Raw genomic sequence first — 25,250 nt, 5'->3', positions numbered from 1 at the left:
ACCTGGCTCTTTAGTGCTGTAGCTGTGCGGTAGGTGCAGGAAAGGGCCAGGTGTTTGTATCAGGTGAACCTGCCCTTTGGGAGACCCAGCTTCTGCTCTCACTGCTGAGAGGACCAGTGGGTGCGCTCACCTCGCACAGCACCACAGAGTTCCCAGGCTGATTGGTTTCTTCAGGGAACTGGTGCCATCTTCAAAACTGCAGGAGACCTCACTGCAGTGAGGCTGAGAACCAGAGCTGCCCTGCAGAGGCCCTGTTACTGTCACATGCTAATGGGCACCCACCTCTCTGAAGGGTCCCACAGCTCCCTAACCCTCCTGTGAGCTCTGGAACACCAAAACATGGGGTAGAGGGAGGAGTGGAGGGGGAGCAGTCTGTGTAAATATACACCACAGGTAACCCAGACAAGCACTTTAATTTTTTTTTTTTTTGAGGCATAATTTAATCATCTTACCTAAAGCACTTTTCACTCTGTCTCTGGCAATTGAGGGTTAACAGAAAACTCAGCACCAAAGGATGAAAGGGAATACTTGCTCCCTTTGGTCCCCAGCCCTGCCCCCACTGCAGCCTAAAACCTCCTTGAAATTATCACAGAACAGGCTCACCTGTCCTCACACCCATTCGCTCACACACACAAAAAGAAAGAAAACCGGAGCCCACTAATGAATGTGGGGTGGGGGGATTTAAGAGCATCCTCCTCCCAGTTCAGCTTTGAGACCAAACTCCCTGGCTGGAGAGGCCAAGACTCCCCTCTTCCCAGCAGGGGCTCCCCCAGCCTTTGTCACTGTGTCCCAGGAAGGAGGATATGCAGAGGCCACCAGTTCCCCGAGGTTCCCTTTGGATGGAGAGACGTCCCTGAGTCAGTCATTCTGTTTCTGTTTGCTGTCGAAGTTGCCGTAGGCAGAGCCCTTGTCAATTTCTGTCACTCCAATCATCCACCGGACTCCCATGGAAGCTGCAGAGATGGGAGAGCAAAGAGTCAGAAGCCAGAATACACTCCAGGGTGATGGCCACTGAGACCTGTGAAAGGGCGGCTGTCCGCCAGGCGCACTCAGTAGCTGAGAGCTGGGGAATTTGGGGTGACATTTCATAATCCCAGTTTCACGGTCACCCTTGAACATATGTCTAAGTGACATTAAAACAGAGGAAGGCTGTGGGGGTGGGGTAGAGTGGGGTGGTTCATCCTTAGACCCTGGAGGTGAATTTGGAAACCATACCAAGCTGTTCATAGGGGCATCTTTAGCAAAGCTTTATAAAGAACATACCAGAAGCCTGGGAAATGCAAGAGCTCAAGTATCTCTTGAGGGTCCACTAAATTCCAACACTGGTTTTGGTGCAAGTGTTAGAGCAGTGAACAAAGCCCCACCTGCCCCTGACAGCAGCAGTGGCCTGTACTAGACAGGTGCAGGACCCCAGGAGGAAGGCCAGGCCAGCACTCGGGAGCTGCAGTTTAAACTGCCGCCTCAGGAATAGGTGGATTTGGTGGGCCCCTTGACTGCAGGAGCCACATCTTAACCACCTGGATAGGCCAGTACCAAACACAGGGCCTGGCAGACAGTCCTTGATAAAGGTTTAAGGATGGCTGATGAGTGAGTGAAACCTCCCAGAACGCGCACAGGTTCACAAGGCACTGGCATCCGAACTTCCTCGGGCTCAGATGCAGCAGATGCCGCCAGCCCGAGGGCCCTGCCTCTCCCAGGTCACTTACAGATGAGGAGAACCCTGGTTGGGGCCAACTCTACCTCCATGGAGCATGTCGCCAGCTGCGGGTGTAATACTGATACAGGACAGCAAAAAAGGAGCACGTGAAACATGGACTTCTGCGCAAGGGCCACAGGAGAGGAATGGGACACAGTCACTCGGGCAAAGTGTGGTCCGTGTCAGACTCCAGGGCAAGGAGACTTCAGTATCTGGGGGCTGGACAGGGTTCAGGCCTCTCCCTCAGGCAGCTAGGCACCAGGGCAGGCCCTGTCCCCTGTGTTCATCTGAAGTAGCAGCCGCTTTCTCCAGGATGGCCCTGTCTGCCTTCCGCTGTCCCATCAGGGGACTCAGGCGCAGCAGTAGCAGTGGGGTATCTCGGGGCCTGTCTCTGGCGAATGGGGGGCGTTTTCTATACTCTTATTTCTATACTTTTTTTCCCTATAAGGAGTTGGGGGTGTTTTAATTTTTAGCATTAAAATGTATTTTTTAATTTTAAAAATGAGTATAGTGGGGTCTATTTTAGGAACAAGAGTCAGTTTCCTATTATAACCATACAGTCTAGAATCGGTTGGCTCCGTCAGAAAGGATGAGCTAGCCTTGCGTGCTGTAACATGTCCAGGTGATCACCGATTAGTAGGTGAAAAACTGAATTAAAGAAATTCCATTTATGGGTATTTATATGGTGCACAGAATAGAGTACACCAAACTGTCAGTAATGGTGACCTCTGGGGGGTAGGCTAGCTAGGGAATTTTTTCCTGGGTCTCTTTCAGTCCTACTACGCACTTGATGTTGCTAGGTCTTTGACAGTGAGCGTGGAGCACCTTCGTGTTTCAAAGGATAGAGCTGACATCCAGCCCCTTGAAACAAGCCTCAGGAGAGGACACCAGTGCCAGGGAAATGGGGCCCCTTGCAGGGGAAGCAGGGGACCCACACATGGGGTAACAAGCTGGTGCGACCACAGAACTGTCCACCTCAAAGGCAGGCGGCAGTGTCCACAAGCCTCAGTGTGAATAAGGGACAGCAAGAGTTTGAAAATACCGATCAGAGAAAGCTGGAGTGGACCAAGGACAGAAGCTCTCCCGAGCACCTCCCTCAGCGTCGGTCTCCCTACAGCACAGGGGCTCTCACAGGCCTCACAGAGGGCAGAGAGCCATCCATGTGCTGGCTCTGTGCGATCCACCAAGTGGCTTTCCTCAGCAGGAAAAGCAAATGCTTCTAGTGTGCAGAGCTGTCTGCAGGGGACAGGGAGGGGGGCTCCTCGGAGGAGCTGGGGTAGCATCTGCACCGCCACCTGGCGGCGAGTGTGAGGTGTGCGGCACCAGCGGGAGGCTGGATAAGCAGAGCTGGTGTGGGGGTTTCCGTCCAGAGTGGGGCACAGGGGCCTTTGCACTCTCCTGAAACACAGGTCCCCAGGAGGCAGCTGGCCACACTTTCTTTTCCTCAGTGGCACGACTGCCTGTGCAGGATTTGTCCCCAGCATGGACTCCACCTGCCCCCCCACGTCAGGGTGTGAGGGCCCCCTCCCTGCAGCTGGGGTAGGCACCACTGTCTCTACTGCCAGTCTCTTGTTCCCCACTTACCCACAAAGAAGACGAGGACAAAGCTGGCCAGTGTCAGAGAGGAGCCGCTGCTGACCATGCTGACCAGGAACTGGAGGAACGGGCAGAGCAGCAGCGAGGCCCAGAACAGCCAGTTCACCAGTGTCCAGGGCCGCCGCGGGGGCACCAGCGGGCTCCCAGGGAAGGTGCCTGTCCTGTAGTATTCCTCCTGAAAGGCGTCCTGTGGGACATAACAGGACACTGGGCTCAGCGGCGGGTCCTTGAGGGAAGCTTAGGGACATGAGGGGCTCTACAGAGCGGACTGGGGCAGCACCTTTCAGAAAGTGCTCTTTGGGTACCGCGTCTGGCTGTGCCCCTCCCGCAGACGCTGTGTGCAGGGAGCAGGCCCTGCCTGGGCAGAGCCTCCTATCTGTCAGATGGGTAGCAGCTCCCATCAGTGAAACAAGCGCACAGCAGCTGGCCCTCGGGAGGCCCCAGACTATTGGGTGGCATTCACCTGACCCCAGCACACTGCACAGACATTCTGGCCTCACCACACACAGGCTCACTGTGGTCCCCCACCCACCACCTGGAGGCTGTGTGGACAATAAGGCTTGGGGGCTTCAGGGCATTGCTTGCAGGAGATGACAGAGAAGACTCAGGACCTCATGTGCCCAGCCCCGGGCAATCAAGTGACTCTTGTAAGTGACTGTCCAGACTGCTTGGTAAACAGGCTCATGCCCTTGCTTCCTGGAGCAGAGTCTTAGCAGGAGCCACTCAATTCATCCACGTCCCAATCCCTCAGGATCTGTAAAGTGTGCGCAGCTGACGGCCAGGAGGGACGTCGCAGGGCCCAGGAACCTCCACAGCTCAACTGCAGTGGGGTTTGAATGGGGGATGAGGGATGGAGACTGTGGCTTTGAGGATGAGGCTAGGACGCTGACCTTGACAGAGCAAGCTACAGCCTGCGAGGAGGGCCTGGAAGGACATGGACAGCTGACTCAGCTCCGTGAGAGCTTCGGGGCTGATGTGCACAGGACAGAGCATGCCTGTGGTCCAGCCAGGCCCAGCGTGTGACCCTGACTTGGCCTGGTGCTGTCCTTATTCTCTATGGAATCAAGTTTTCTGACAAACAAGCTTCCATATAACTGAAGTAACTTGTTAATTTACACCTTAAATGCAGGGTTCTTTCCTTTAACAACTTAAGATAGAAAAGTCCGACTCCTGGGGGCGTCCAGACTTTTTTCTTTTCTGCTGCACACGGGAAGAGGAATTGTTGTCTCGGGCCGCATGTTAAATTCACAAACACTAACAGATGCTGGTAAGTAAAAGAAAAAAAAGTTCATGCGCGATTATTTTGGTATCTGCCACCACAGATAAGTAAAAAAGTCCTCACATAATCCACATATGGCCTGTAGGCTGGACACCCCACTTTCCCCTTCCCCATTCAGGGTGTCCTGTATAATGTGCTTTCTGACTGGTCAGAGTCATTGTTAGAATGGGTCCACACACCAGCCACTTTGGAAGGACCCCCAGCCCCTTTGTTGGGCCGTTCAGGTGCCTCTGCTGTGTCCTGCAGCTTTCCATAGCTGGTCAACAAGCCTGATCCAAAACGTCACTCACCATGTGACTCTCTGTTCTCAGATACCAGCCACAGAAGCCTCCAAGGTTTCTCAGGAAGTCAGATAATCCAGCGATTGTGGAACCAGTTTTTGTGCCGTATTGCTCCGCCCTCATGCAGCGAGGGAGACAGAGCTGGCCACATAAAGGGACAAGTTTTATACATGAAGATGTGAACAGGGACAGTTATCCAAGGGCAAGGGAGGCCCAGAGGAGTGGCTCCCAGCTCTGCCAGGGAGAGGAAGCCTGTCCCGAGCTCCTGCCAGACGCTGTAACCTTTCTTATCCCAGGTTGGGGCCCCGGGGCACCTGGTATGAGGTCAGGAGGTGAGATTTTTGTGCTTTGTGAAAAACCAGCTTTCTTGAGGTGTCATTCATATGCCATGAAACTCACCCATTTTAAAAGGGGGCAGATAGTGTTTTTAAAATTCTTGTCCTCAGGTGATGCCTATGGCTCACTGAGTAGGGCGCTGGGCCCATATACTGAGGGTGGTGGGTTCAAACCCAACCTCAGCCAAACTGCAACAAAAAATTGCTGGGTGTTGTGGCGGGCGCCTGTAGTCCCAGCTACTCGGGAGGCTGAGGCAAGAAAATCACCTAAGCCCAAGAGCTAGAGGTTGCTGTGAGCTGTGATGCCACAGCACTCTACTGAGGGCACAAAGTGAGACTCTGTCTCTAAAAAAAACAAAAAAAACCTTCTTGTCCTCAATGGTCCTAGCTAGGGCCTGTCTGTGGTAGTATTACAACATGATGTAAAACAACTTGATTTCAACGTCTAGTGAGAAGAAAAAGCACCCCCTTTTCTAGGAGTCATCAGGGCTCAGACTTCTGATTAACTCCAAAGTTGTCTTTTTTTTTTCTTTTTTAACTTTCTGGTTTATTTTAAAAACTACATTTCACTCCCACAGCCCTCACTACTGGCCAGTGACACTGCCTCGGGGACTTCTGAATGTCTGGGTAGAAATGGCACAAGTGCCTAGTGCCAAGCTCCAGCTGCAGAATGCTAGGGGCCTGTGACTCCACTCTCTGTCCTGTGACTCCTTTCAGAAGGTTTTCCCCATAGGGATTGCAAATGACATGGATCTTGTTTCTGTGTGTTTTGTGACTTGATATCTGGTGGAGCTGGGAAGTGTAGTCAATGACAGGGAGCTGCTGGTTTCTAGAAAGAAACGTCAACCTGTAAGCCTAATACTATCCTAAAGAGATGCTATTGACAGGCAGCTAATTCCCTGATACACGCCCTCTGCCCCCCACCCCCAGGCCCCCAGGACAGGTGGTGCCCAGTGCCCGAGGAGACAGGGCCTGCATAAGCTCACACTTTACTCTCCCAGAGACTCAGCTCAGCAGGAACAATTTCTCCTAGGGCCTTGGGGAAGGAAGGAGGGAGAGAAGGAGGAAAAGGAGAAAGAGAAGAAAAGAAAGGAGAGAAAAAGGAAGGGCAGAAAGAAGGAACTGGCTCCTCTTGTGTAGCGAGTCTGGCAGGGGAGGCTCTGGGAAGGGCTCATGGCCAGCCCTGCAGCCCGTGGGCACCCGGGGTACAGCGGGGATGCCGGGTGTGGGGTGCAAAGCGCTCGCCAGGGGCCAAGCCTGAGACACTCTCATAAGGAGTGATGCCCTTACAGTTGAAGGGAGAAAACCATCACTGGCTAGAAAAACTCTCATTCTTGTTTCTGAAGGCCAGCACACGGGCCAAGTGTTCCCTGCCGGTGCACACCCAGCCTGGCATCCATCCCAGGGTGCCGCTCTGTGAGCACCTCCGACCCATGAGACTGCTCTGCGTGCAGCTTCCTCTCCTTTCTTTCTTTTCTTTTTTTTTTGACAGGGTCCCACACTATGCCCTAAGCAGAGTGCAGTGGCATCATGACTCACAGCAACCTCAGACTCAGGCTGTGGGCATCCGGCTGCCTCAGCCTCAAGAAGCTGCTGGGATTACAGGCACTTACCCTGGTGCCCGGCTGGGTTTTTCATTTTTGTACGAGTTGGGGTCTCACTCTGGCTCAGGCAAGTCTCGAATTCCTGAGCTCAAGTAATTCTCCCTCTTCAGCCTCCCACAGTCTCATCCATTTCTTAATTTGCACCGTTAATGGCTAAATTCTAATTCCTTCAGCAAACATCGAACTACAACCCAGAGAAGTACTTTAAGTTAGAAATGGAAAGTCAGAATCTGTTCCCCCCACACGATGACCGTTTCCTGGGGAAAGGTGAGTCCAGGAGCAGAGGTTTAGCCTGAGGCTGGGTTCAGGTGCAGACCACTCGAGGTACAGATGGTTTCACAAAGCCCACGCCCAGCAGGGTCGCCAGTGCTGACATGCAAGAAATACTGTGCATTTTTCATGAAGCTAAATTTGTTCCACTCAAGGGATGGCCATGCTTTCAGAGATGATGCCCCTCCTATGCTAGAGATTGCTAACTGCCAGCGGTAGATGGTGGCTTTCTTATTGTGCCCTTGTCTGGATGAAAGAAAACGCTGCCACCCCCCTGCTGACTGTCCAGTAACCCTCCCATCCTGCAGAAACATCACTTGTCCATGATAGTAAAAAGTCTAAGAATATTGTGCTAAAATCCCAACGTCAAAGTTGATGGAACTGTCTTTTGACAAACACCATACCTCTGAAAAGGCAATGATTAAAATGGAATCCCACTATGACAAGCTTGAAGGGGGGGGCACCAGGATTTGGGGCACGTACAGCCGCAGATCTAGCATTCCAGGAAACAAGGCAGACACTGAAACACATCATGATGGGAATCGTCCCTTCTCTGTTCTGCTTGTAGGGACCAAACACTATTTCCAATTACTGGTCAGTGATCATCCCCATAGGGAAAAAGGCCCCCCAGGTCTGCTCCGAGACACAGCTGCTTGGAGAACTGGGCTGCTGCTCACTCTCTCTACAACACACAGAAGAACCTGGCTTCCTGCACCTGGCCTTGATTAACCAACTGGAAGCCTGGGCCAACTGCATCATGCTCTGGATCTTAATTTCCTCATTGTCAAGTATGAGAGCTTTGGACTAGATGACTCTTTTGAGAAGCCTACCAGATTGAACGCTAGCATTCAAATGCAAGCATGGTTTAGAGAAAACATCCTAAGAAGCTTTAACAAGAAGAGAGGGTGCTTCTTAGCTTGGTTTGCACCATGATGACCACAGTTCTGCTGCACCCAGGAAATTAAGAGCCCATCTAGAAAAATCTTTTACTTTGATGGGTTTCAGAGCCCACATTTATTGTAGAATGTTTTGTGTCACTCTTTGTAAAAGGATCCTTTTCTTAAGCCTTTTCTTAGCACACTTTTCTTTTTGCTAAAAGTCATATTTTTACGTTGCCTCTATGATTAAACCAGAAGACAGTAAGAGAACTCCCACCTTGTGATGAAACCAGACGGGAAGAATTCATATTGTTTTGTATCTCTTTGCTGGGGCACAGATGTGCATGGGCACAGAAGCTCGAGAACTTAGAATCTTGTTTAAAAGCTTCAGGCCTCAGATCACCTGCATCAGAACCGTCTACAGCAGAAGCAGGTTCCTAGAAGGACCAAGAACCCTCTACAGCAGAAGCAGGTTCCTAGAAGCACCTAGAACCGTCTACAGTGGAAGCGGGTTCCTAGAAGCACACATTTCTAGATTCCATGTCACACCTTCTGAGTCAGAACCACTGAGGCTGGGTCCCAGGAATCTGCACACTCCATGCTCTGGTGACAAGGTGAGCTAGTCTGTATTTACTACGGGTAGTCTGTGTATTTGTAAGAGGAGGCCAGAGAGCTCTGCTCATACAGGAGATGCCCACACAGCCAGCTCTGTGCAGTGATGGTCTAAAGCAGCAGTTCTCAACCTGTGGGTCACGGCCCACAGGAACTGTATTAAAGAGCCACGGCATTAGGAAGGTTGAAAACCACTGGTCTAAAGGCATCATCAGAGAAAGGAGCATCGGGGAGCTGGGTCACTGGTAGGAATAGGATAAGGCCATGGTAGCAGGTCTGAACTGGCCAAGGCCACTATGGATCCTGGTAGTTTCATGCTGCTTATTCTGGAGATGTTTTAAGATTGGAAAGCCAGCCAAACTGTTCATTCTGAACCAATCGATCCCATATCCATTGCTAAAGAAGACACTCTTCCAGGAGAATATTCAGCCCTAGGACCAGAGGCAGGAACACAGGGGCAGGGGCTACTGGGGCCATTACTTTGTCTCTGGTCCACTATGCCTGTAGGACATTTTCATGGTTTTTGTGAAGCCTCTTTAAAGAAGATTTTGCTATTTTTTTTTCCCTTTGGGGCAGGATTTTGGGTATGTACCAGCACCCCTACAGCTGTGATGTGACCAGGACCCCGAAGCCCAGGGCACTGACCTTCTCCTGGTAGAGCTTGTGAAGCCAGGCTGAACACTGGTCCTCATCCTCCGGGATGTTTTCCAGTGGGATCCGCCTGCAAAGGCAGAGAACAGCTAACAGGGAGCAAGCCAGCCCAGGCTGCTGCCCCCAACATTCACTTTCAAATAACAGTGCTTGCCATGGTTTATGTTTTTACTTAAGTCCTATAAATAACATGGCAGGGAAGAGAATAATTAATTTGATAGAAAGAGGAGAGATACAGGCCCAAATGCAATCATGGCCCATGAAGTAACAACCAAGGGTTCAGTTTGATGACACAGATGGAGAGCAGGGGACGTTGTGAGAAGAGGGGACGCCTGCCTCATCCCATCTTCCCTCCCACGTCATGCAGAAGGTCCCCAAACCTGATGTTTATGTCTCCCATTGAGGATAATTTCCACGAGACAATCCTATATACACAGAATCTATGTATAAGAGATAATGTGCTAGTAATTTCTTTTAGTCAGGGAATGACTTAATGGTAGAAGCAAAGTAGGGTGCATCAGATGATTCCTCTGGCCTCCTGGGCAGCACTGAGGTGGACACCCTGCAAGGGTTTGGACAAGTCACTGATGCAGATGTTGGGGCACTAAAGATGCCCCAGGATGGGAGAAGCCAGGGCATCTTCCCCAGGGTCTGTGGTGCAGCCAGGGCCTCTGAGACCCTCTGCCATTGCTCAGTGACTCGGGTAGCTCTGGGGCTTATGGCCTATCCATTTGCAAATAGTCCATTCTGAACAAAGGGAAAAGTCACTTTGCCATGCTTCCTGTTCCACATACTTTTTTTTTTTTTGAGACAGAGCCTCAAGCTGTCACCTTGGGTAGAGAACCGTGGCATCACAGCTCACAGCAACCTCCAACTCCTGGGCTTAAGCGATTCTCCTGCCGCCACCTCCCAAGTAGCTGGGACTACAGGTGACCGCCACAACGCCCGGCTATTTTTTGGTTGCAGCCGTCATTGTTGTTTGGCGGGTCCAGGCTGGATTCGAACCCGCCAGCTCAGGTGTATGTGGCTGGTGCCTTAGCCGGTTGAGCCACAGGCGCTGAGCCACATACTTTTATTTTTATTTGTTTTCAGATTGCTGGCTCTTGTGATTTTAAGGAATGTTCCTTTTTACCAGATTTTGTCCACATCAAAGTTCACATCTGGCATGATTTTCCGTGGGCCATTTCACTCCCACCTGTGGCCCAGGACCATCTTAGTAGTAAGAAGATACATTTTTAGAACATATCTGTTACACTGTAGTCTGTTCCGAGAATAAAGTATAGGGTTTCATCTTATATGACAGATTACAGAGAGTTACTGCCATTACAATGACCCTTCCTGTTCAAGCCAGCATTGTACAGAGGTCAGTTTTTCTGCACACTTAGAACTTACCCTGTGAGCTCTCCAGAAATACTCCTCTACCCTGCTTGTTCCTCACCATCCTTGCTCTTTCTGATCTACTCTGGTTGAGAAACCAGTTCTGTAGGGCCCACACAGTAATTCCTTATTTGGATAATGAGGATTTAAGCAATTTTGTTCTTTTCAATAAATTACATGATATTAGTGCCCCTGATGTCCTAGTACTTTGTATAGAGCTCATAGTATGTACAGAAATGGATCATTTTCAGTGGGTAACTGCAACAAGGAGGGACTTGAGTAGCACAAATCATACTCTCCCTCTAAGGCTGTGGCAGAGAGCTGGCTCCGGGGGTGAGCCTGGCAGTGAGCTGGTTTTGGGGGTGAATCTGACAGTGAGCTGGCTTTGGGGGTGAGCCTGACAGTGAGCTGGCTTTGGGGGTGAGCCTGACAGTGCTGTCCTGGCTGTGTGCCCCCTAACTCCTGTATAGGCTTTAGGGAGCTGCAGTTACCTGTGAGGTAAACCACCTTGCAACATTGCTAGGGGGTCCCCCAAATAACTTGAGCCCAACTGATCATCAAGTGAAGCTCACACCCGGTGTCAGATGGGGGATAAATCTCACTTTACTCCTGAGACAAGGTTTACTGTGGGAAGGTGGGTGATTCTCCTGCCTTCTTGTGCCATAGAACTGAGTTAATGAGGCAGACTATCACCTGTGCCATTAGAAAATAGTAATAATGATGATGCCCCTTTCCTATTTTTATGGGAAAGCCAGAGTAGTTTCCAGGAAGGAAGCTGTTTAACTCAGGCTGCCGGGCCAGCAAAACCTCTCTCCAGGACACTTGGAACATTTTTATAGCTAAACGGCGATGAGGGGCCCACTGCATTTTCTTCATGCTGTGTTGTGATTTGGCAGGTGCAAGGTTTTTAATCTGAAGGTTCTAGGCCACTAGACTAACAGGGACTTGTAGGTCTCTGGGGACCATTTCAGATCCATCCTTCTCTTTCAGAGAAGATGACCTACAGCATAAGAAAGCAGAACCATCGTGGACCCTGGTCACACTGGGTTGTAACCAGGAATGGCTGATTTAATGCATGAATCACTGTGTGTTACATCGGCAGCATCTTTCAAAACTGCTTCCTGCTGATCTTGGTGACATTTTGGAGGTGTTAGACCCATTCGATAAGCTGGTAAGTAGGCAAAGAGAACATGGTGTGTCTAATATCTTCTGGAAGTGTTTTCAATAAAATCATTATCGGCCTAGAATATAACACGTAAGTGAGGTATGTGCAAAATGCAAAAATGGTTTCCATTTGCTTCCAGGCCTCCTTATAAACCTGTATGTGTGGATTTCTACAGAGCAGACCCATCTTCCAAGAAAAGGGTCAACAAAGTAATCTCTCCACACTCAACCTCAAAACAACTGTCAAATAAGGTCTTCCCTTTGTCCAACCTGAGCCCGGTGACAGGAAAGAGCTGGTGAAAGAGGATCAGGAAGTAGCTGGGAGGGAGGGGAGGGTCGTCAGATTATTCCCAGGAGGAGGCTATGTTTCTTGAGTTCATGGTATAAATACACAAACAAGTTCAATGCAAAACGGATTGCAAATAAGAAAATGTTAACCAGATATCTCTGGAAGGTCTCCGGGTCGTTTGTGATGTGTTTACTTTAGAAAGGGCACTCTCGGCTCGGCGCCTATAGCTCAACCGGCTAAGGTGCCAGCCACGTACACCTAAGGTGGCGGGTTCGAATCCCCAGCCCGGACCCGCCAAACAATGATGATGGCTGCAACCAAAAAATAGCCGGGCGTTGTGGCGGTCACCTGTGGTCCCAGCTACTTGGGAGGCGGAGGCAGGAGACTTGCTTGAGCCCAGGAGTTGGAGGTTGCTGTGAGCTGTAATGCCACGGCACTCTACCCAGGGGGACAGCTTGAGGCTCTGTCTCAAAAAAAAAAAAGAAAAAAAAGAAAGGGCACTCTCTTTTCCAGAAAAGAAATGGAACTTACCTAACAAATAAATCTGCATGATATTTCTTTCCGTTTAGGACTCCCAGCAGTGTTGGGTTTTCATTATTTCTGAAATTGAGTGTACAGTCATATACAGCTGAAACTATAAAAAATAAAACAAATACAGAGCAGTATATAGCGTGTGAACCCAAGTTTGTTTTGCAGACACACACATTGGAAGACAATCATCAAGTCACTAGCTGGTTATCTAGGGGTGGTGCAATCACAGCTTTCTTCTCCATGCTTTCCTGTGTCCTGCAGACGTTCTACACTGAACATGTGTCATTTGTAATCAGAAAATCCACTGTAACTTAGCAATGGAAGCGAGGTCGTGACTGCGGTCAGATCAGTAACACTGCAGTGTCTGGTCTGAAGGTACCACTACAGTGGTTGGTGACTTTCTAATGTGCAGCCTGTCGTGGTCGAGAAATACCAAAATGTAAGCAAGTATGCACAGCCAGACAAATGAATCCAAGGCACACTGTCTAAGGATCACCTAAGTGACAGCAGCATAACCATTCTACGAGCATTCTTTTCTCTAGAAAAATAAGATAGCTACGAAATTATCCTCTGATGAGAAACTGACTAGAAACTGCTTAAGGAATTGGAGTCAGTTGAGACATGGCCGAGAAATAAGTGTGATTTTAATGGGTTTGCCCAATGGTGAGTTAAGCAGTCACATGTCAGAAGAATTCACCGTTGTAGGCCTGTGCCTGGTACATGCTATCAGACCAGAGGATGGAGGAAAGCACCACTGAGGGAGAAGAGAGGAATTCCAAGTGGGGACACATGGCCACGTACTGAAGTGTGAGTCACTGCTGGACGACTCCTCTCCAGCGAGGAGAAGAGTGTCGGGGCCAGCCTGGGTGTGGATCCCAGCAGTGCATCTTCTCTTGGGCAGCCACTCACCCCCAGGGAAGAGGGTCGGGTGACTCCGTCACAGGGCTGCTGAGATGACAGTGTCAGGCACTGCTGCAGAACCCATCATACCACTAAATGATGAGGCTGACGCCTGACTCAGGGCTTTCCCCATGTTCCGTCATTATTAGTAAAAGGAACGGGGGATGATGGAAGGGAAGAAAGGCCTAAGGTCTGGCTGGGAATGTGAAGAACCAAGATTCAAAAACAGTAAGAAAATTGTGGTCTGTTTTTTTCTACTTGCTGCCTGACAGGGTGTGGGGTCTGCAGGTGCACTGTCTGCCATGGGACAGGGTCCCTCCTGTTGGCCTGCAGGGGTACCTGGGGGCAGGGCCCAAGTGCCCGAGAGCAAGCTCCCTTCCTTGGGGCTGGAGGCCTGACTGTCCTCCCTCACCATCCTCAAAAGAACTGCCCAGTAGGGCCATCCAACACATTAAAGCACAGAAGTGCATTTACAGTGACAGCCGTTCAGGCTGCGTGGCGTGTGACTAATCACAGGGGTACACAGCTCATGCAATCCAGCAGCTTCTCAACCCCTTTCCGTCCAACCAGCTGTCACACAGGGACCCATCTGGACAACAAGAGGCTTGGAGAGCCCCAGAAGCTCCCCAAGGAGCAGCCTGAAAAGCAGTGATTGGCACCAGTCTCGTGCATTACATGAGGGACAGGGCCTGCCTCTGACTACAGAGCCCATGGGGAGTGGGGCCAGCCCCCGCCTCCGCTTGACTCCTGGCTCACCAGGGACTGGCTGACCTGCTTTGGACAAAACTCCTTAACTTCTCTGAGCCTCAATATCCTTATCCGTGAACTAAAGATAAAAAGAAAAAGGAATCCCCTCCCTGGTCCTGGTGAGGCCGCCCTCCAGAGCTCACAGGGCCTGGCTGATCCCATGTGCCCTGGCCCTGTCCCCTCCCTGGTCCTGGTGAGGCCACCCTCCAGGGCAGATGCTCACAGCACTGGCTGATCCCATGCTCCCTGGGGCCCGCTATCTATGGGAGCCTGTTAATTTCTCTGTGAGTAGCAGCTGGGGGGCTGACAGCTTGAAGGGGGCAAAATGGAGGCAAAACTCACTGGTCCAACCTAGAGGAGTGGACCAGGATGAGGAAAGACAGACAGAGCTTGGCGCCCATGTGCTGAGATGCCAATGGCTCGTAACGACACTCTCTTTGGGGTACTAAGTGCCAGACAGGATGCTAAATCTTTTACATGTATTTTTGCAAGCCTGACAGGTTTTACAGAACTCAGACCAAAGTTAGGATCATAGAGGTGAGGTTACCTCCCCAGAGTCACAGAGCTGGTTAGCAGGGGAAACAAGATTTAAGGCAGGGCCCCTGACCACAGAGCCCGCACTGTTGTCACTCTGCAGGGTGGCACAGAATGCAGGGGTTTGTGTCTGGGATATGGAAGCACGGATGAGCTGCAGGGTTCTCCTTGGCTCTGGTTAGTTTGGGTCAAGTGGAGGCAGGCCCGGGGGTAATTCCTGAATCACAGAGGCTTGTAGACAAAGGGGGCCCCTCTCTGCCACACAGGCTCAGGAGGGAGGTGCAGGCCGAGGACAGGAGCTTGGAGGTGGCCCTCCCCGGAGGCCTTGGTTCTGCAAGCCCAAGTAAACTCCTGAGAACCCACTTTCCTGCCCTGCCTGGCAATGGGAGCTGGCTGGCTGGTCTCATGAGGACTGGAGGCAGCCCTGACTGTGTGTGGAGCATGGGGTGGGGGAACACGGGGACACAAGGGAAAAGGGAAGAATCTGAGGAAGAAGAAAGCAGTCAACTGGGCTCAGGGGAGGGCAGGGCCATGGCCAGCCTGGATTAGGCTCCTGTAGCCCCCAGACAGGAACAGGCAGCTTTCAGGGTGTGGGTCAGTAGGGGTGGGGTAGGGCCAGGCTGCAAGGGCCAGGCAGGGGGCACTGGCTCAGGGGTCTAAATGCACCACGCAGAGCTCTGGAAGCAGCAGGCTGCTCGGGGACTTGTTACAGGTACATGTCCACCTGCCCTATTGCTCTAGGTCCTCTAGGGAGGCCAGCAGGGCTGGGGATGTGGCCACATGGCAGAGACAGCTGCACTCTGATCCCCACTGATTCCCAGAGGTAGGCCTGCCTGATAAGAGTTTGGGGCTCTGCCCTTTGCCTCCAGAGGAGGTGAGGAGGCCTGAGGACAGGCCCTGGTGCGGAGCGCAGGTTCTATCCTGGTTCCAGGGACAGAACATGCTTAGCACTGCCTCCAGGATGCAGCCAGCTTTACTCATGTGCCTGGCATTGGGAGGGTGTGGGGAAGGCACCTGTTTAGCCACTGAGCTGCCCTAGGCTGGCTGAGGCCCATCCAGCCCCATGGAAAGGGACATCTCCTTCAGAGCCAGGGCCAAGGACAGTGTGGGTGAGGGAGGAAGTGTGTGTAAAACTGGAGAGAGGAGGATTAGAGGAGACAGAGAGAAGGACCACAAGGGCCTGTGGCAAGTCTCTGCTGCTATGTCCTTCCTATCCAGGGTGGGCTGTGACAGACCACAGGTCAGAGTTCATCATCTGCAGGCAGCTGATGCCAGCAGGGGGCAAGAAATGGCCCCAAACCCACTGGGCATCCTGGTCTGCAGGTGGCAGTGCCACTGTTGACAGCAGAGGGCAGTGTTGGCCTGGATGCCCCAGGAGTGCAGGGCCAGTCAGGTGCCCACAAGCTGTGTGTGCGTCCCTTGTCCCTGGTTCCCAGTGCACTCAGAGACCCAATTTAGAGACCCCAGTTCCTAGCCACAGGTCAGCTGGGCAGCAGTGCTGGGGAACAAGGCCTGCCCGTCAGAGGGCAGCGGGGTCGGCTATCCTTGCTGCAGCGGGCGCGCGGGGACTCCGCCATCTTCCTTACCTACATTTCTCAAACTCCTCACGGTGATGACAAAGCCCTTGGTGCGCGGCAGCAGGTGGTGCTTGAGGCTGGGCAGCCCCTTGGCCTGGGCCACCTGCATGCTGATCCGGTGCTTCTTCTCTGTGAACCGGGTACCCTCGCAGTGGATAAGGAACTGAGGGGCAGAGGGCAGCAGTCACACAGGGTCCTGAGGTCACACATGACCCACAGCCACACACGACCCTATGATCACATGTCATCCCAGGAAGGCACACATGACCTCAGTCACAGGTCCCTTAGTCACACCCCGTCCCATGGTCACACACGACCCCACAGTCACACTTGACCGCCCCCCCGCCGTCACACATGACCCATGGTCATGTGTCATCCCATGGAAGGCACACAGAGTCCCTCAGTCACACCCAGTCCCATGGTCACATGGTCATCCATGACCACAGTCACCTGTCACCCCATGGAAGACACACAGGGTCCCTTGGTCACCCCCAGCCCTGTGGGAGCCGTGGCAGCACAGCTGCTCTGATACCCACGTACAAGGTACTTCTCAGGGTAATCCCGGAGGTGCAGCAGGCTGGTGGCAACTGTCTTGCGATCTTGCTCCCACTTCCGAGTGCAGAAGACCATTTCGGTGAAGTACCACATCCAGCCGATTATGGGGACATACGCCAGCTCTTTCTTGGCTAGGACTTTGGAACCCTGAAACAGAGGAAGGAGCCCAGATGTTAGTGAAAGAGACATCAGAGTCACCTCCCTAGGCTGTTGAAGATCTGGGACAAAGGAGAGTAAACATCCACTCTGATGGCCTCAGGGGACAGTTCCAGAACACAGTGAAGTCACAGCTGTTGACCCTGGAGCCCTTCCCACCTGTCAGCTAGTGCCCAAAGCTGTCTTAACCGTCAGTGGGTACAGGAGACTGGGAGGAGGCCAGGAGAGGGCTGCCCACCTTGCAGGTGTGTGACCCTAACCTGTGCCGTCTTTCCCCTGGCTCTCCCTCCAGCCTCAGCCAGGCTGTCATGGCAAATGGGAGTCCTGTTCACAGTGTGAAGCATGAGGCCTGTGGGTTCTCAGGTCAGTAGTGGCACAAGGTTGGGCCAGGAGCGAGGCTCAGGCAGGCAGAGATGCCATCACATCCCATGGCCACTTTGAGGTTTGGCACAGGGAAGGCAGCCAGCCACACCCCGTTCCGCCATGCAGAACTGAGATGGCAAAACAGCCAAATAACTGCCACCTCACTCTTAAAACCAACAAACTTCTTCCCACATGCAGGCAAGAAAAGGCACAGGGTTCAAGTACAGCATCTCTATCTGGGATGGATTTTGTTTTTCGCACAAACCCAACAAGAAAACCTAAGCTCTAAAATAGAAGCTTGCCCCAGAGGCCTCGGGGGTAAGTCCTCGTGGTGAGAACTCTCAGGAGCGGTGGTGGGCTCTGAGGCCGGGCACTGGCTGTAAACCGTGTGATTCTAAACCCCCAGGAATACCTACTCCCACTGCACAGACGGTCAGACGCGGAGTGGACCAGAGTTGAGCATCGCGTGGCTAAGAGCCGAGAATCTTGCTCGGGTGACTGAGCCTGAGGCCCTGGTGTCACTGGGTGAGCACCGAGGCCTCAGGCCGACAGCCACTGCTGTGCTCTTCCTGCAATAACAGACTCTTCATCGGGTTCTGAGGGCAACAAGCTCAGGGCCAGAGGACCGTCTTCTGGGTCTTAGGGATGACCAAGGGTGACAGAGTCCTTGTCTCCTAGCTGGTCATCAACTTGAGAGCTGGTGTGGCCCTAGGCCTGCTGAGGGTTATGTGTGGTGGGGCCTCAGGAGAGGAGGAAGGATGGCCAAGCGGTCCGGCTTGTCCTCCTGCCTCCGCCGTGGCTGCAGACCTCACAGCATGACTCGGGAGACAATAGCCTGGAAACGTAGACGCCTTAGGCTGCCGCTGCTGCGCTGTCCTGGAGGTGACTCCCTGTTGTCATGGACCCAGCCTGTCTGTAGTGTCCGTCTAGATAGTGGGGCCCAAGGACCTGCTGTGCCTGAGCCAATACCCATGTTGTCACTAACCTTTCTCCTTTCTGTATGGTTACGTTAAAATCCTAAAAGGGTGAACTAAATTGCCCTGGCTGCTGTAATTATCCTGATTTCTCAGGCTCTAGCTGAGGAGGATATGCCTGTCACCCAAAAGCATGAAAACAAACTGTCCCCTCCCCCACCAAGAACCACTGACCTGTGTCCACACTGGGTTTCAGGCCAGGGGAGGTCCCCTCGCTCCCCTTCTTTCCAGCAAGGGGCATTCTCCATGTCCCCTACCCTCTGTTTCTGTGACCTCCCTAATCATAGTCTTTAAGATGAGAACAAATGAAACAAAAAAATCTTCACAAGTAACCTAAATTTGTGCTCCTGGTAGGTTAAGATGACTTTATAAAATCACGTGAAACTGAACTCATGCCAAACAAATGCACAGCAGCACGAGGGAGGAGGGAAGATGATCCGCTCTGCAGCCAAGACGGGGACCAGGCGCTCCTGAGTAGCATCACTGGGGCTGAGTCTCGACAGCCAGTGATGCCAGGGAGAAGCAATCACAGGGGCTTTTCTTATGAACGGTTCTATCCCACAGGACCCAAGTGGGTCTTAGTGGTTGCCTTTGATGACCCTTTGCTGCCCCCTGGGGACCCACAACAGGCAGCAGGTGGCCCTGGCACCGCTTGCAAATGTCCTACCATTCCTGGAGGTTTGCCAATGTGGTGACCAGTTAGTCATTTGGGTTCATCCAAGGTCATTTATTTCTAATAAATATATAAGCAGGACTATCGTAAGCTCAACTTTGGAAACTGGTGAGATTTTGGCTGACAATAGGCAAATCCATACTTGAAACCTGACTGTTTTCCTGACTTGAGCTGAAGACACCACACCAAATGTTTCTGTTCCAGAGAGACCGGCTACACTGCCCAGCCCAGTCTCTGTAGATAACCAGCCAGGCAGCCAACGGTCCAGCCTCTGCTGTGATGTGTGACACATCGTTCATCTGACTGGGGCCCTGAACACACAGGCTTTTGTCTCCATGAGAAGGTGTTGCTTAAGAACCTGGGTATGCCAGGGCAGTGCAGAATCGCATGTCACTGGCAGTGGCTTTGGGGGACTTAAAATCCAGTGGGAAGAAACAGAAAGTTGACAATTCTTGTGCTCCGTCTCTGACACTAAGCCTGGAAGCGAGTCTTTGAACATCCCACTCCACCTCGAAAGAGGATTATGCGAGAAAGGACAGTACAGGCCACGGTGTCTGAAATCGGAGTCCCCCATTACAATAAAAAGCAGGAGTCAGATGTGGGCTGCTGCAGCCGCGCTGTCCTGGAGGTGACTCCATGTCTGTGGTGCGTGTCTAGCTGGCGGGGGCCGAGGACACGCTGTGTGCACGAGTGTGTGAAAGGGGGAGACACTCGTTCCTGCCACGGCACTGGCACAGACGTGGCCCGGCCCTGCTCTGCCACATGCCTATCTCTTGCTTTCGAACTTCTCTGATGCTGAGAGGAAACGTCATGGACCTTAGACCACCAGAAAAATACCAAGAGGCTCCTGAAGTGAATGAACTCTGCTTTACAGTGCGATGTGACCACAGCAGACACGCATCAGACACAGGAGAGGCAGAAGCTCTAAGAACCCCTCTCTATCAAAGGGGGAAGCCACCCGCCTCCCATTCCTCACCCATGTGCCGGGTGTGCAGACGGGCAGTGGGGAAGGAGGGGTATCTGGGGACCAACAAGAAGGCTTTGACCCCCATGGTATTGACCACAGCAGACTTAGGGTCACGGCTGCCAGGACAGAACGGAAGAGAGGAGCCCCCTGCCTGCACCAAGCCCTTCCTGGACACAGGCCCTCACAGCCCCCTCTTGGGTACTGCTCTCAATGGCCAGCCCAGTCTCCCTGGAATGGGAGGCAGAGCAGAGGCATTAGGGGAAGGTGGGGAGCAGGGTACTACAAGGGCAGAGGTGACTTGGCATTTTCCTGTGCCAATGCCACATAGCCAGTAGGTATTTGCTGAATAACTAGCTGCACAAAGTGCAGGTGGATGGAGCCACAGGAGGGGCCAGAGGAGGGGTCAGAGGAGGGACCTGAGTGCACAGCAGGTGGGCATAAGGAAGAGCAGTTGGTGGGTGACACAGTCCGTTCAGTGTAGATGCCACAGGCTGTAGCCTTTGCCAAGGGCTGTTTACACCTTTGCCGAGGGCTGTCTACAGGAGGCAGGAAGCCGCACGGCGCGTTGCTGTATGCCTTCCTGGGGTCACAGGTGGCTGGTGTGATCAGACTTGGACCTAAGACATCACCAGAGGATTCTATTCAATGAAAAAGAAGCCCTTGGGCTGAACCTGGTGGCTTACGCCTGTAATACCATACTCTGGAGGGCCAAGACAGGTGGATTGCCTGAGTGCATGGGTTTGAGACCAACCTAAGCAAGAGTGAGGCCCCATCTCTACCGAAAATAGAAAAAGTAGCTGCCTGTTGTTCTAGTTACTCAGAAGGCTGAGGCAAGAAAATTTCTTGAGCCTAAGAGTTTAAGGTTGCTGTGAGCTGTGATGCACGGAACTTTACCAAGGGAGATAGAATCAAACTGTCTCAAAAAAAAAAAAAATCGAAGAAGAAGAAGAAGACCCTGTATGTCAGATGTGGGACTGCACTGCTGCTCCAGGACTGCACTCAGTTATCACAAGCTCAAGGTGCACCTGCACTTCCCTGGCTGACCGTTCCTGTCTTAGGCCAATAAATTGCCTGATGACCCTGTTTGCCACCATTGTCTCAGGTTCCTTAGCCACAAGATGCCAGATCTGAGTGGTTGGAGGCAGAGCGTGATGTGACAGCTGTGCCTGCAGAACAAGGGCCTGGTGCTGGTGGGGCAGAGGGCATGCGTGATCCCAGAGGACATGCATGATCCCAGAGGGCATGTGTCACACACCCGAGTGATCCCAGCCTTGGGAGGGGGGTGCAAACCATGGCTGCAGGTGTGTCATCAGAAACACCCCCCTCATCTGGAAACAAATTCCTACCTTCTCTCAAACAAAAAGGCACTCAACAGCCCAGCGTGCATGAAGAGGCTGGGTATGGACAATGGAGCAAGGCCTTGTGGTACATGAAAACCATGGGGGTTGGGCGGCGCCTGTGGCTCAGTGAGTAGGGTGCCAGCCCCATATACAGAGGGTGGCGGGTTCAAACTGGCCCTGGCCAAACTGCAGCAAAAAATAGCTGGGCGTTATGGCGGGCACCTGTAGTCCCAGCTACTTGGGAGGCTGTGGCAAGAGAATCACCTAAGCCCTAGGTGTTGGAGGTTGCTGTGAGCTGTGACGCCATAGCTCTACTGAGGGTGATAAAGAGAGACTCTGTCTCAGAGAAAAAGAAAAAAAAGAAAAGAAAACCATGGGGGTTTAGCTGCAGGGGCTCATGCAGGGCAGCTGGGCCAATCCCTTGTAGGACAACACTCATCTCTCCCACACTCCACAACCATATCCTATTTTTCATAATACAAAACAGTTGGTGACAGACAGCTAATCAGAGTCAGGAAATGGGTAATTCTTTTCCATCTATTTGTGCTAGGCTCTCAAACTTGGTATTTACATACATTATCTCATTAATGGAAATTAACAGAGGTTCAGGAAAGCCAGAAAATCTCCCCAAGGTCACAGAGCTGGAAAATGCAGTGAGCTGAGTTCAGCTCCACGTGTCTGGGACTCTAAGCCATCTTTCAGTTTTGCCGACACATGTTCAGCCTCTGCCCTGCCACCCGTGCCAGAGGATCATTCTGGAGTAAGTGGAGAGAAAAAGAAATAAGCGTCCTTGATGCCTGACGACAGAAGATGTAGATTCATTTTTCAAAGGATTCCTTTATTGCTAAATTTTGGATGTTCAAAGACAGAACACAGGAAGCCTGCAACGTGGGGGAATGTTAGAAGGGGCAGTGGCATTTTCCAGAGTGTGGCTGTGCTTACTGTCCGAGCACAATGGACGCAGTAGGACATCGCTGCGAGTTCCTCTTGTCTCTCTCACACAGTGAGTCGCCCTGGGCGAAGCAGCTGCCAAGTCCCAGGGAAACCCTGTGGAGAGGCCCCGAGGTGAGGGAGGCAGGCCTGGCCGCAGCCATGGCGGAGCTTAGAGGCAGGGCACACACTGGCCAGTCTGCCCCTGGATTCCCGGCCATGTGAAGGGAGCTGATTGTGAACGTGCTTTTTGGGTTAAGCCATTGCATTGTGGGGCTCAGGGAGCTGCCTTGGATAAGTAGCCCATATGGCTTCTTTAAAGGATTGAAGAAAAATACCCCAGTTGGCCTGAGAATTAAGCTCCAGGCCACAAGCTGCCCACAAACGAACTCTGACAACAGTAGCTACTGTTCCCGGAGTCCTTGCTGGGCCTGGTGCTGCAGGGGCCTCGCCATCACCATCCTATATGGCCTGCTGGGGTCCCAGCCAGAGACAAGACGACAAAAGGGGGCCCGAGACCTCAGGAACCCCAGGCGGTGCCCACACACCTGTGTCTTTGGCACCTGAATGGCAGAGGCAGCATGTGTGCACTTGTCACACTCAGCCCCAGTGTGTGAGGCCACATCACAACCAAAGCTTTGGGGCCCTGACCCATGTCAGGACGTGCCGGCTCCCAGGGGACCAGAGCCTCCAGGGATGGGTCACTGGAATGACCATGGGCCACACATGATCTGAAGTGTTTTGAAGAAATTGAAAACCTCTCTCTCTCTCTCTCTCTTTTTTTTAAGAGACATCTATCACTTTTCCCTCAACACTAATTTAACACCTTAATAACCACCTTCAAGAATTTCTGCATATCTCATTGACTTCAATTTGAATTCATTTCCTCCAGGCTGTACAGGGGAGGATGGGAAATGAAAAACGCCTCGTCACGAATTTTCTTTTTTCCTTGAGTCTTTACAAAGCAAATTCCTTAGACTCCAGAAAGATCTCAACATCATGTGCTATTATAAAAGAAAAGAAGGAGATGAATGAGGTCGTTTCTTTTTTCTTTTGAAGGTCATTGAAGACAAAAGATGGTGCTGAACAATTAATATAACAAAATGCCATTTCTTAGCCTGTGTCAAGGGCAGCAGAAATTAACAGGCCTGGACAGAGGCGCCTCACCCACCAGCATGTGCCCCACCTGGGTGGCAGCTCCTCTGGGGGAGGTCAGGACTTGTCCCCAGACACAGAGAGGCCAGTTGGTATAGTCTGGTACTTTGCTCTCGAGCTGGCCAGTGTGCCCCCAGGTTCTGTCCTCCCCTTTCTTGGGGTGGAGCCTGCTCTCCGCTTCATTAGAATTTGCACAGCAACAGTGGCTGTCTCTCTGGTGTCCAGAGAAGAGGGGAAAGCAGTTCACGGGCTTCTGACTCTCCTTCCAGTTTAGCAAGAATCCAGAAAACCCACAGCAAGGCTCCCAAACTTCCAGGAGAGGTATTGGCTTCATGACCTGTAACCCCATCCCCGTCACCTTGAGGTGGGGTTTCCTAAGACTCCCAAATACCCAGAAAGGCTCCAAAACCAATGGCAATGCCCACACTCCTTTGCCTACTGTACTGGTTGTTTGGTTTTCATAGAAATAAAGGATAGTGTTGTGTTCATTTACAAAATCAAGGCAGAGATGCAAAGTCCCCAAGCTGTAGGCAGTGCCGGCATCTCCTGACTAACTGCTCATCGGCTCCTACTTCTCACTCAGAGATGTCACATGATCACGGATTCCAAAGCCTGGCGCCCAGCTACTGCTCTGTGACAGCCTCTCCCTGACTCTGGGCCTGGCTCCCTCATCAGGTGCTGCTTCTTCTCTGCGTACGTGTCACCGGCCGCTGTTCTCCTAAATGGGCCGTGTCCTGCTGGACACTGCTGGTCAGGCCCTAACAAGGGCCCACGTGCAACATCTGGAGATGGTTCATTCACTTCAAGGCCACTGTCACAGATAAGTTGGGGGACTGGACTCCACGGTACTAGTCAAGGACCTAGCGCTCTCTGTGCCCCAGTGAAGTGCTGACTAACTATAAATTCAGTCTAGAGTAAAAATGCTTTGAAGATATAACCACTTTAAGATAGGAAGATTCTGTGTAACTTTGTAACGTGTGAGGGGCAATCTGACACGAGTAATGACACTACTGATGTTTCCTTTTACTGTGAGAATAAAAAGTAACAGAGGGAAAGAGGGAGCAGAGCAGTCCTTGGGGAGATGTCCCTGCTGCCATCCAGAACCTCTGGCTTTTCTGTAAACAAAAGAGAAACTGTTCATCTCTTATCCACTTCTCCTTGACTGACTTGGGTGACAGGTGGACAGACTGCCTTTGCCACCCTCTTTGTGCCTCCCTGTCACTGCCAACCTGGGTGTCTGGGTGCTTCTGGGAGCTCCTCTGTTTGCGTCCTGCTTTGTTAGCTTGCCCCTGACTCCACGGGGGTGTAGATGGCCTTGGCCTGCAGGGGGAGGCCTGGTCCCCACAACAGTCAGACCCCTGCTGGGTCTCTGGAGCAGGTCTGTGGTCCCTGGGGCTGCAACAGTTTATCTGCCCAGTGCCTTTGAGGGGAAGAAGCCTTGAAATCAGACTTAGGCAAATTACTTAACCAAGTTGAGGCTCTGAGAGTTTATAAAATGTGAATAGTAATGTCCTAAGGATTAGAAACGGTATAAAAAAGGCCAACCACATAGGGACCCAACACTGGCCCTATAGTCCTGATTGGGGGTGGGGGGAAGCAGGGATTTGAAAGAGCCTGAAGAGTGGCATACCACCCGGTGCATAAAGTTTCTGTAAGAATTAAAGGAACCAATTACATGTAAAATGCCTGGTGGGTTGTAATTGTTGAGAACCTCTCATATTATCCTAAGATGCTAATCCTGACTGCAAGCAAGAATAAAAAGTGGTTAAGAGCTTTTCCCCAAGTAGAAACTGTCGATTCTTCTGTAAATTCTGAA

The 25,250-nt window shown here is 51.9% G+C and overlaps 1 protein-coding gene across 1 annotated transcript in view; it reads right to left on the bottom strand.

The window, feature by feature from the left end:
• Positions 1–394: 394 nt before the first annotated feature.
• Positions 395–25,250, bottom strand: part of AGPAT4 (1-acylglycerol-3-phosphate O-acyltransferase 4) — a 101,085-nt gene continuing 76,229 nt past the window's right edge. The window contains exons 4-9 of the mRNA XM_003792386.3: positions 16,862–17,023; positions 16,331–16,484; positions 12,564–12,666; positions 9,197–9,272; positions 3,281–3,479; positions 395–953 (exon numbers count right to left, since the gene is read on the bottom strand). Coding sequence (XP_003792434.1) covers positions 859–953; positions 3,281–3,479; positions 9,197–9,272; positions 12,564–12,666; positions 16,331–16,484; positions 16,862–17,023 — 789 coding nt within the window. The 3' untranslated portion in view covers positions 395–858. The remainder of the gene's footprint in view (positions 954–3,280; positions 3,480–9,196; positions 9,273–12,563; positions 12,667–16,330; positions 16,485–16,861; positions 17,024–25,250) is intronic.

The sequence above is a fragment of the Otolemur garnettii genome, unplaced genomic scaffold (assembly GCF_000181295.1).
Source record: "Otolemur garnettii isolate 467f Iridium unplaced genomic scaffold, OtoGar3 scaffold00056, whole genome shotgun sequence".
In the NCBI taxonomy this organism is placed as follows: Eukaryota; Metazoa; Chordata; class Mammalia; order Primates; family Galagidae; genus Otolemur; species Otolemur garnettii.
This window is presented reverse-complemented; position numbering and strand designations above follow the sequence as displayed.